Source organism: Lepidothrix coronata, unplaced genomic scaffold, assembly GCF_001604755.1.
Source record: "Lepidothrix coronata isolate B3197 unplaced genomic scaffold, Lepidothrix_coronata-1.0 Scaffold1, whole genome shotgun sequence".
Lineage (NCBI taxonomy): Eukaryota > Metazoa > Chordata > Aves > Passeriformes > Pipridae > Lepidothrix > Lepidothrix coronata.
In genome coordinates, this window is record NW_016690181.1 from 14,438,237 (window position 1) to 14,450,968 (window position 12,732).

A 12,732-nucleotide genomic window follows, 5' to 3' on the forward strand; every position below is an offset into this window, starting at 1 on the left:
GAATATGATCATCTTCTTCTGAAGAGAGGTATGATTTTCATAACAATTATGAATTTGCAACCGAAAGGATGAAGTCAAAGCTCCTCGTTAAATAGAATAAAACCTCTCTAATTAGCCATCTATATAACAAGTATGCATCAAGCAGTGTGAAAGGCACTGCAGTCTTCTGCTGTAGAAGCTGATATCATCATTATTATTATAAGTTCTCTTAAACATGTATAAATAGGATGTTTCTGAGTGCCAGTTTTTTAAAAAGGAATTTTTCTTATGCTTATTCAGAGTGATCAGGGTGTGGGATGCTCAGAGCAAAATCTCCTGCTTTGTGTTTTCTCTTTTATTTGGCTCTTTAGCAATCCCTCTCATTATGTTTATTTGCTAGTGAACTTGACTCAGAACACTGCTGTTAAGTAATAGGTGTCACCTGATGAGAATCAAAGCTCCGAGCTCTACTGGGGGAGTGCCAACCCACAGTTGTGCCTCCCCGAGCACTCAGCAGGCTCGTGAGTGCTCCGGTGCATAAAAGCAAGTTTTGAGACTCATCAGCTTTCTAAGACCAAAATGGATCATGTTGGTAAGTCCTCTTGACAGCAACTGAGTGCTGAAAGCTTTGGCACCTCAGCAATAGAAGCAGCCTATTGGAAATAGGGTTATATAGGGGAATTCCTGCAACCGTGAAATAAACAGATTTAAAAAGCCTCCCACTGCAGTGTTACCCACTGAGGCTTAGGCTGTTTGAAGAAATCTGTTCCTGTTGCTTTTTTTTCTTGCTGAGAATTCAGCCCTTATGTACAAAACCCAGCATTAAGGAATTCAGAGTCTGGAGAATCCTTTCTGATTTTGCTGTATACGCATACAAACTCATTGTCAGCAGGAGGAATTCAGTGTTCATGACACAGGCTGTCAGCATGGCTCTGGCCGGCTCTGTAGAGTTCACCACAATCTCCATGTAAGGGAGGACTTTCCTTTCTTTCCTAGAGATACAGGAAAGGGTCCTCTTGAGCTCCTATGGATCTGTTAGATATTTGGGGTGTTCTGCTCTTATGTCCTGTGATCATCTCCCATTTCCCTGACAGCACAGCCCTTTTTGTCTCTCCAAACTACACAAAAGTAGCTTTTGCTGCAGCAAGAAGAAATCAAGACATTATTAGCATATTTTCCATGAGGTTCAGAGGACAAGGTATGAATTTCTCTGAGTATTTGTGTCCTGAAGTCTTTCTCTTGAGGCCTTTTCTCCTGAAGCTGGTTGGGAGACCGGAAATTGTACCTTTTGGCAGCACAGGGTGCTTAATTCCTGTTGTAAAGGAAAGAGAATGGGAGGAAGAGAAGATGACAAGAAGAAGGAGGTGGGGGTAAACATATTTCTATCCAACTCTGCATAGCATTGCCCAGCAACTCCTATATTCCCAAAGGGCTATGGTTGGCAGGACCCCCTTTGCTGCTGCCTGAAGCAAAGTTTCAGAAGAGTTTTGCTTTATAGGACAAAATGTAAGGGTGTATTATTCTGTTGTAGGTTTTGTTTGTTGGCAGTCATCAAATACAGGCCTCTCTGTAATTCCTGTGCTGTGGTGCTGTTCCTTCTCCCAAACTGAAAAAAATGAAACATTTCCACAAAACGTTTCTATAGAAAATCTTGAACTGTGCTGTCAGTTGTTCTTATTTGCATACTTTGATGGACAGCTCCCAAACTAGTTTAGCTTAAATTAACTTTTCTCATTTTGGAGCTGAGCTGCTTATCCTAATTTAAACAGTGTTTCAATTGATTTCAGCAGGAAATAGGAGTACACACCTTTCATCTTCATCACAGGGGAGGAATTTGGAGTCCAACTATGTGATTTAGGAGCATAAATTCAATTAAAACTTGGAGAGTTTTGCATCCATAACTTGTTCTAAAAAAATCTTGAGGGGAAAAAAAATCTAGAAAAACCCAGAGCTGGGTAGAGGATACAATTCATAAATTAAAAGGGAAACATTTAAATAGCTAAGAGGGGTTTAACTTTAACAGATGCTCACTTTTTTCTTTTGAAGGGTCTCGGAATCGCGCCATTTACACCTGTACATGCCAGCTGGGATGGCATTTTTGGCAGCCATCACATCGGTTGTCTATTACCATAATATTGAAACATCCAATTTCCCGAAGTTGTTAATAGGTATGTCTCACAACTTACCAGACTTGAAAGTGTGATTGTGGTGCTGTGTGTCTGCTCTTCCTGGGACAGGTCATTGCAGTTTCAGGAATGGCTTGTATGAATAAAGCTACAGCAATATGTATGTTGAAACTGTTCATTGTTTTCAATGCTTTTAACTTCTAATAGTATTCTTTATAGTGTTCTTGGGGATCCAAGGGCTTCTCTAGGAAAAACTGGATTTGTGGGAAAAGTAGCATGGCAAAGTCTTAGCTTTAAAAGCTGTCCAAGTTCCCTGCTTGCCAGCATGTTGTGTTCAAGCATGATATAAGAGTGAAGCAGTCTTTGTGTGTGTGGTCTGTTGAAATATTCAAGGAGTTAAGGAATGACATCCCTGACTTTCAGTATGACACACTGGATATATTACTTTGCCTGCTTGTTCTTGCTTAGTGTTCCGAAAACTCCCTTTGAAAACTGCATTAAGACCTTTCAAATGGAAAATGAGAACTACATAGTATACTAAATATTTTTTCAAGGTTGTAAATAAACTGTAGCTAGAGAAAATCCATTGCTGCTGACAGTCTGCAGGCTGTGGATGTCTACTTGTTTAGTCTTCCTGTTACCTGTTATTTCTTTGGTGGTCCTGGCTCATCAAATTTTGTTTTAGTTTTCTGTGTTAATAGATCCTGCTAAAATTTGTCATGTGCCATTGTAGCTCTTTTTATCAAAGTTGTGTTTTAGTTTTTGTCAGGTGGGAAAAAGTCAGTAATGGCTGGATTTGAGAAAGCTTTGAAATATTGAAGATTATTTTGTACTGCGTGTTGTGGTGAGAATCCTCCTCTGCAGAAGGAGCCTGTGACACTTGTAAAAAAATTCTTCTCCAAAGACTGAGATTTCTATCCAGGCTTAGCAACTTATGTCTTCTTATTTGGGACTGCTTTTCTTCTTGTACCCATCTTCTAAGTAGGATCTTTTTTTATATTTTATAACCGGCTGAGGTAGTTTAGTTAATTTTTTAATAAGTCAACAGCCTATTTAGTGCCTTCTCGTAGGACTAGATGTTATGTCTCAGGGAAGCATTGCCAGCCTGTTACAGTTGCTTGTGGGTTAAATAATTTAGTGTCATTACTGCATTCCCATTGTTAAGTCTTGGAGAAGGGTAGCACAAAGTTACAGCTGATAGTTGATTACCCATTTTTGCATAAGTCTTGCTCTGTAGAGATTTCTTTTTTATGATAATTTTTTTCAGTATTTAGAGTGCCAATGCTGGATAAGCTCTGGACAATACTTGAATAGTAAACAGTTATACCAGTGAATACCAACATTTAAGTATTATGGATTACTTTTAATTTTGCAAGAATTTCCAAGGAATAGACTCTTTCAGAAAATCTGATCTTAATAGCTCAAAGACAAAAAAGAAAATCAGGCTATCATCCTCTTTCCCACTTAGTTGATCTGATTTGAATTTTAACCTGAAGTCTTCAAATGCTGATGATCTTTGACTTATTTTATTTTTTCTTTTGTCTTCCCTTATTTGTCCTGTGTTTCTGAGAGAACCTAGGACAGATTTTTCTGGAAGCCTCTATCCTTTTTTCATAACTGCACAACTAAGAGGACTCTCATCTTTAAATGTTAATTGCAAGTACTCTGTATTGACATGTGGGATGAGGCAATTATCACAAATTAGCCCAGTGTGAGATAGTTAAATTATAGCTATACTCCGCTATCAACCCACTAGAGTGCAGTGTGGCCATGAAGCAGCTTCCCTTTAGAACCTCATTTTATGGGGTAGATGAGAATATGAGGCAAAGCTAAAGTTGGTGATAAACTTTTTGTTGAGTGTATGAGAAAGAGGGTTCCTCGTCACTCAAGTGTTGTAGAAGAGATCTAATGTTGAACCCACAGACAAATAAAGTAAATGACCTGATGTGGCATCTTGCTGCTTCTGAGCATCAGTGAATTTCCACCAAACTGCAGGGCATCATCTGCCTCAGCTGCAGGATGTTCACAGTTGCAAGGAGTTGGTAGCTACATAAAGCAAAAGCTGACAGAGCCTTACCCAAAATTTACTAAACCCAGCAGAGAAATTCTCATTGATGCAGTGCAGTAGACCCTTGAAGGTCCATTCATTAACTCTGAATAGGGTGAAATTTTCTAATGCCGTGAAACTTTAAGAAGTTTTCTTTTTTAAAAAAAATTCATTCTGTGCTTTAAAGAAACCGAGTCCATTTGTAGCTCTTCATAAACAAGCAAGAGACAGATAGATACTGCAACAGACCTGGGGATTAGCATGTTCCCTTGGGGTATGCAAGACAAGGACTCAAAGTTCCTTTACTGATCCTGCCTTTCAGCTTAGCCCAGACATTTGGCTATTTTGAAGTAGTCATTCTTATTATTTCTTATCAAAAAAAGTTGACAAGGTTTGGAATATTTATTCTCTGAAGATAACGATCGATTCCGGGGTCGCAGTTGAGTTTCCCGACTCTTGGAACACTTTGATCTGATCCAAATATGTTTTTCTCTGTATGTATTTGACCTGTAATTATATTTCAACAAATGTAATTGTTCTCAAGTAACACTGTTTACCAGGGGACTCTCTTAATAATGCTAATTTTGATGCTCTTTGCACAACATGGATAAATAACATTTGTACCGTTTAGCAGGACACATTTTAGAATAGTTTTCATACTGAATTGGAAAATCTGATAGCTTTCTTAACATTGAAAATATGTAATGAAATGGCAGCATCTGATTCCACTGTTTAAGTCAATTTCTTTGTTTTATGAAATAAATAAAACCTCAGAAATTAACAGTAGGAGAAAGTGGTGAAATAACACTAGGACTTGGAGTTTTTAATCTGAAGTGAATTGTAGTGTGGGGACACACAAGTTTAAGAAAATTGTCCTTCTTTTAACCAATCTTAATTATACAACTGCCTTACCACTGCTAGACAGTAATCTATTTTACTAATTTAAAATTCTTGTACCTTTACATTGTAGTTATTTCACTTGCAATTAGTTTATTCTTTTAAAGGAATATCATATAAAAATAATACTTATTGCTTAGCATGCAAAGTTTCTTTCCAAGCAGACACAGGTTAATTAATAAATCCCATTCAGTTATGTGTGTGCATTTTTAGATTGGGGTTAATTCAATAAAAGTGTAGAAGGGTTTACTTAATTTTCAGAGGTCTGGCCCAAGTGTTGCGGGGTGAGGTATCTTATGTGGCCCATTAAAAAAGTGAAGTCATTTAGGCATCTAGAATAGATCTAAAGCAATCCAGTAAATGCATGCATGCCTCTATGGTCTCATCGCTAGGCAGTTCTGATCAGTGGAAGTTCTTCAAGATAATTTCTAGAGACTCTCAGCCAATATGCACTCACCAGCCAGAAGATAGAAACATCACCTATGTAGTTATGGCTTAAAAGAAAGAGCCATAACTATATTTTCCAGGGATCCTGATCTTGAGGGGCCTGTGAACATTCACCAGATTAGATTATATACACTTGTGTTGAAAAGTGACAAGCTAAGTAAATTCAAATGCTTGTAGAAAGTATGACAGTGGGTGGCCACTTATCACCTGAGAATATTGTGTTTGGCCCTTTCTAATACTTCTTAGATAAAAGATAGATTAATGTTATAAAAATAAAAGGTCATATAAACCCTTATTTAAATCCTAAATAGGAGAATGGCTCTGCTAGTTCATATTTAGAATACCAAGAGCTCTACATAGGTGCCAGTTGGGTTGGTTGTTTTTTCAGAAGTCCTGTGCTGGTGCATATTTTAAGTTTACAATGTTTGTATAAGTCCCTTTTACTCCGAGAAGGATGTGTTCTCAGCCTGTTGTAAGAAGAATGAGACAAAACAAAGATTAACAGATAAAGGTGGTTAAGAGTAGAACAGTATGGAATGTATTCTTGGATGAAGTAAGATTTTATAGTCAGACATTGCAAATAGGAAGGAATAGTGCCTCAAAGGAAGGAAGCAACCTGAAACAGGATGAGAAGATTAAATTTGATGCAGTATAAGTTGGGAAGATAGTAGGAAGCCTCACATAAGAAAGCTAAAGTTTTATAAGATAAATTTTTAAAGTATATCTCTTAAATCCTCTCTGCAACTGCATCAGCCACTAAAGTACAGTGCCCGAATACCTGCTTTCTTCTTACAAACTGGCCTGTTAATTTTAGAGGAAGATAGACTCTTGGCAAATGTCCTAATGCTCAGTATTACTGTACTGTTCCATTCACTGTCCTCAATTAAAGGAGAGGTTGTAACTTGATTTCTGTAGAAGCAGGATTGGCAGTCCCAAATCCCATATGGATTCTCCATGTTGAATTTAGCTTTGCTTGGAAACGGTAGCCCCACAGTACCTCCCCAGAGGACTTTCTGGAGTGCCTCAGGGTAGCTGGAACACCATGAATTCTTTGAAGTTTTTGCAAGTTCCTGAGAATATCCTTGTTTAAACCTTGCTAATGCTTTGGTCAAAGCCTTTCTCCGGTGTTTTGGCAAAACTTGGAAAGCACATCCAAGCTTTTCTTGGCAGCTAGATAACATTGCATCTGTTGCACCATGGCAGATACAGCAGCAATGAAAGTAAAAGAACATAACCCCAGAAGGCATTTCCTTAAGAATGGGGAAAAGGAGCTGGCTTATGGTGTGATGAATAGTTTGGAGAGTGTTTCCAAACCATCAGAGCTTATTGCAGGGATTATTTATCTTTAACTGGTGGTAGCATGAGCAGTTCTAGACAGGAAGTTCAATATAACAAAAAAATAAAAGTTGTATTCCATGAATGCCAGAATATCCTTCTTTGATGTGACTGTTTTATCTACATTGTAAATTACATGTATGGAATACGTGTAATAGTGCAGCAGCTGCTTGGACAAAGTATTTTATTATCTGTTCCTCCATACATGACAGAGAATTGCAGAGAATTTTTCCTCAAGACAAATTCATAGCAGTCTTGTAGCATTAACCAAATCTGAAGAGCATCATTCACAGGGACCTTCACTCGTGGAACAATACCCTTCCTTGAACTTATCATGTGGACACATGTTTACAGCAGATGGAAATTTTCTTCAGCAGACTTCACTTTGTGAAACTTTTCAAATATCACTAAATCTAATAGAAAAAGCATTTAGAACCAATATCATCTTAATGTTTGTGGAATTGAATTAGGCTTCTGTTTTGACATGAGAACGGCTACTCTCTGCTTTTATATATTGTATTGCATTCTTTCTGAATGAATATTTTATAATGCTATTGTATATTTTTGCAACTGTGGAGCTGATTAAGTTGTTTTGTGGTTTTTTTTTCTCTGCAGCATTGCTGTTCTATTGGACTTTAGCTTTTATAACTAAAACCATCAAATTTGTAAAGTTCTGTGATAATGGGGTTGGATTTTCTCAGCTTCGATTTTGCCTCACAGGACTCCTGGTTGTTCTATATGGAATGCTACTAGCTGTAGAAATCAATGTCATCAGGGTGAGGGTAAGTTACTATCATAAAAGTCTCCTCCTGTGTTTTTTATTGGTTTGGGTTTTGGGTTATTGTTTTTTCTTCCTTTTTTTATTCCCTTTTCTGAGTACTTAGGTTAAAATGTATTTCTAAAGGAGAAAGAAAAATCCAGTTAGGAATAGAAATCAATTTGAAAATCAAAGGTTAATCCAATTTTATTAGGCCAGATAAATATGTAATTTCAAAAAATGCCAGACTCCATTGTAGTGAAATGAAGGTCAATTTCTTCTGTTCAAGTTTTAAATTTTTTAATAATTCTGTTTCAGTCATGACAAACAAATATTTCTGATGCAAGTGAAGACTGGTAGAAAGGAATTTTCTACTTTGTCAGAGAATATCTTAGACATACAAATAACATCTTTCATTTTCCAGGAGACAATCACAATAAGTGATTTATTTGGGCAACGGGGGTTTCTTCCAGCTGTATTTTTTTTCTTTTTCCCTCTGTGGTGTCTGCAGTCATAATTTAAACTGAGAGATGATTTTGGAGACTGCTGGATAGATAAATGCCAAAGTTTCCTTGACCTGGAACTCAAATAACTGTGTGCACAAATTAAATTTAGAAGGGGAAGAAATATTTCCATGTAAATTTTCTTGCTGGTTTCCTCATGTGTTTTCTTTCCAGTAATGCATGCAGCTGTGTGAGTTGTACCTGTCATATATTTGTTCTTTTGTGATTGTGTGTATGTTTATTTGGTGACTTGGGACAAAAAATATGTCTAAAAGCAGCATTTGTAGTAACATTTTTAAAACAAAGAGGAATAAAAAGCTCAGTGCTGGATATTCAGTATTTATATAATAAATGAAAACCAGTGACATCCAAATGTGACATCAGAGAGACTTGCCCATAAACCTCTTCGTAATAGAACTGTATAATTAAATGAGATTTAATCTCTGTGGAGTTGTGTGTCACAAAGAAGAATAAAAAATGATCACTGCCTATTGTCACCTTTTTGTTTGTTTGTTTTATTCATTTGGTTTTAATTATTGAAGGAATGAATAAACTAGTCAACAGTATGAATTTTTTTTTACTGCCTGTTGTTCTGTGGCTTGTTGCTGCAGCTGCTGAAGGAAGACATTGGGATGCATGGAGAGTTGGCCACTGCTGAGGAGGGGGCAGAGGAAAGAAATTAAAAGTAGGGGATGAGGTCTCTATGCTTTCAGAAACAGCAGACATTGGCCTCACTTTTTTTTTTCTCCCGCCTTCCACAGTCTTCTTCTAGAAGAAGGAAAATTGACTTGTTTGAGTCCCAACTGTACCTTCTCCCTTCTTTCAGCTGTTCTCGTGGTTCTAGATGGCCTTTCCCAACCCCATCACCATTTTTGCTAGCACCTGTGAATTATTTCTCCAACTATGGTTGGAGCATATCCAAAAATCCTACTAAGATTAAAGGGATCTTAATCATGAATAGAGATTGAGTGAAATATGTGATTGAGTACCTACCCTTCAGAAAGCAAAGATAGGTTTTTAAGAGGCTTGGCTTTTCATTCCCAAAAGTGAGTGAAGTCTGAAAAAGTTTTCTATTGACAACAGGAAGCCACCAGCTGTCTGCCCTTGCTCTTTCGCTGTTTAGGCCAATGTAATAATTTGTTATTGCTGTATCCACTCTCAAGAGTCTCAAGACTTATTCATTGATTATCTGCAATGTCCTTATCTGTTCTTTGTGCAGTTTTATTTTCTATGCATTTAGTGTGATTCTGTTGGTATTTTTATGAATTTCAGAGGTATGTTTTCTTCAAAACTCCTAAAGAAGTTAAACCTCCTGAGGACCTCCAGGACCTTGGTGTTCGATTCTTACAGCCTTTTGTGAATCTGTTATCCAAAGGAACATACTGGTGGATGAATACATTCATCAAGACTGCCCATAAAAAGCCAATAGACTTGAAAACCATAGGCAAGCTTCCCATTGCTATGAGAGCTCTGACCAATTACATTCGTCTTAATGAGGCCTTTGAAGCACAGAAGGTGTGCAAAGCATGGAATTGTGTCTCTCTGCTTACTCAGTGCTTGCATTTTTGATTACTTTTTATGGAATGAGCACAATATTCTATCAAGAACCATGATGCAAATCAAGTATCCATTGGCATAGCTTTCCATATACAAAGAGAACACATACTTGGTGAATAATGAAATTTCTCTACCTAAACACGCATGTCAAATACATTACTGGTTAAATATCTGTAAAATGCATACAGCCTCTATTTTGATGTGGAAAACAATTATGGACTGTGTTCACTGAACACCATTTTTCTTCCTAATAAGACCCTGGAAACATTCAATTACAGAGTCACTATTAATAAGGCCTTGCAGAACTGGTTTTTTTTTTCCATGTAATTTCAATTACAGTTTGTTCATAGGAGAGTTTGGGGCTGAAACTACCTCAGCTCAAATTAATTTTTACTCCTTGGTAGGAACTGAGTGTATTGAGATCTTAAGAGAACTCTTTTGCATCCTGTCTAAAACAAGTGTAGGTTTCTAGTCTCTGTGTTCACCAGAATACAAAAACTATCAGTTCCCTCCCTCTTTTTTTCTTTCTCCCTCAGCAGACCACAAACAACACACTTATTTGATCCCTATTAAGGGGTAGGAAAGAAATTGTGGTTCTTTCTGTGAATTGGAGGGGAGTGCAAATTAATGCTTTGTTCTAACTCTATAAAAAGAAATTAAACAATAGTTGTAGTTCCTGTGCTTTTCTAGCTCAAATATTGCAAATGATTTTCAATGAATTAAAGCAACAATAAAAATACCAATCATTTACCAGACCTGAGGTTACCGTGTAACATAATTCTTATTAATTTTTCTTTTATTCTGAACAGAACAAAAGGTCATCATCTCCACAGGGATCCAAATCCATTTGGTTTGCTCTCTGCTGTGCATTTGGAAGACCCTTACTTCTCAGTAGCACATTCCGTATTCTGGCTGACTTGCTTGGATTTGCCGGGCCACTCTGCATCTCTGGGATTGTTCACAATGTTGGAAAAGGAAATAACACCATTCGCCCACAGGTACTGTCAACATGTCATAAAAATATAGGAGTCAAAAAAGCAGTGCTATGACTACGTATTGTTTGGCCCCAGTAAAGAAAGCGACTCTGCAATGTATTTTTGAATGCTAGAAATGACGGTATGAATGTACTGCCTGTTATCCACTTTTATACTGTGTTGGAGCGTGTCCATCAGAGGGCAACAAAGGTGATGAAGGGACTGGAGCATCTCTCTTACAGGGACAGGCTGAGACAGTTGGGCCTGTTCAGCTTTGAGAAGAGATAACTGAAAGGGGACCTCATCAATGTATATGAGTATCTGAAGGAAGGGTGTCAGGAGGATGGAGCCAGGCTCTGCTCGATGGTGCCAAGCAATAGGGCAAGAGGTAACAGGCAGACACTGATGCACAGGAATTTCCACCTGATTATGAGGAAGAACTTCTTTACTGTGCAGATGACTGAGCACTGGAACAGGTTGCCCAGAGAGGTTGTGGAGTCTCCCTCACTGGAGATATATAAGAACTGTCTGGTAACAATCCTGTGCAATGTGCTCTGGAATGATCCTGCTTGAGCAGGGACGTGGGACCAGATGATCCACTGTGGTCCCTTCCAACCTGACCCATTCTGGGATTCTGTGGGGGGCAAAATATGTGACCCGTGTATCTCGTCAGCCTTGCATTCTGGAAAATAACCTCATTCAAGATAACAGTGAAGCATACCCAGAATCTCATTAATATCATGAGTATTTTATCCAGAAGCACAGAATGTTCTGAGTTGGAAGGGACCCACAAGGATCATCAAGCCCAGCTCAAGTCAATGGCCCGTACAGGGATAAAACCTACAACCTTGGTGTTGTTAGCACCATGCTCTAACCAACTGAGTTAATCTTAGGATCTCTTAGGTACAATCTTGAGTAGAGATTGAATCAAGTATGTGACTGAGTGCTTTTCAGAAAGGAATGTGTGTTTTTAATAGGCTTGGCTTTTCATATCCAAAAATTGGTGATATCTAAGATGATTAAAGAGGGCTTTTGTCATCATAATAAAATGAAAAGCAATTTAACTGTGACAGAGAATTTCCACTACTGTCTTTGGGGAGGTTAAGTTTTGAAAGATCAACTGAAACACATTTTTAAGGATGCTATTTAAAATAATGTTCTCCAAGAAGAGGCAGATGTATTTCTTGGTTAACAAAAAATAAAAGTGTAACTCAGGAAACATCTTTTCATTGTAAGTTGAGGTCACTCAGGCTGGATTTCTATGAGATAGATTATTTTATTTCTGCAGCTCAGTTAATGTTTGATGTAAGATTTTATTTCCAAAGTCTGTTGACACTAATGGAAATACACCCATTCACTGAAGTACACTTTGGATTAGGTGCACTGTAAATATTGAAATACATCAGCTGCACTGCAGAAAATTTAACAAATGCCTCAGGCTAAAATTAATTGTTTGTCCATTGTGCAATCCTTATCCTAATATTTGGAACTTTAATATAGCGAGTGGATTCAGTGAAAACCAGTTAAAACAGGAAATGAGAAAATTGAGACTATAGGGCTGTATTGCAGCAAAGTACTGTGGAGGTTGCTGAGCTCTGCTTCTTGATAATTTGTTTGGGATACTCTTTCAGCTCAAATTGTAGAAAATCACAATTTACGGATTGTCATAGTTAATTTTCCTATGAAAGTGTCTGGTAGTGCTGCTCTGTGAAAAAAACTCAGGTCTGGTCTAGATAGGCTCCAAGCAGAGCCTCATCCAGCCTTGGCGTCCTCACTCATTAGCCAAGCAGTAACCTCATCATTGTCATTTACACTATTTTGGGATCACCTGACAGCAATATTCACTAATGGTGATAGTCCAGGAGTGACACAAAGTGAATTTTAGCTTAGCTAAAATGTCTCCAAGAGGCTTTTCCTTCTGTTTTGACCTGGTTTATACACAGTTGTTTATACACATTGTTTTTTCTGTTAAGAGGCTAATTACATTAATGTTTGAAAATTGCCTTTGCTGGATTAGCTGAAATATCTTCCTAATGAAGGCTTTCTATTCAAACTATCTGTAAACAGGCTGGGGTGTTTTGGTCTGCTTTGGAAAGAAATACACCAGCTG

At 37.7% G+C, this 12,732-nt stretch overlaps 1 protein-coding gene across 1 annotated transcript in view; it reads left to right on the forward strand.

Moving 5' to 3' along the window:
• ABCC8 (ATP binding cassette subfamily C member 8) overlaps positions 1 to 12,732 on the forward strand; it is an 82,217-nt gene that overhangs the window by 2,452 nt on the left and 67,033 nt on the right. The window contains exons 3-6 of the mRNA XM_017811508.1: positions 2,026 to 2,147; positions 7,447 to 7,613; positions 9,364 to 9,606; positions 10,458 to 10,646. Of these exons, the coding sequence (XP_017666997.1) occupies positions 2,026 to 2,147; positions 7,447 to 7,613; positions 9,364 to 9,606; positions 10,458 to 10,646 (721 nt within the window). The remainder of the gene's footprint in view (positions 1 to 2,025; positions 2,148 to 7,446; positions 7,614 to 9,363; positions 9,607 to 10,457; positions 10,647 to 12,732) is intronic.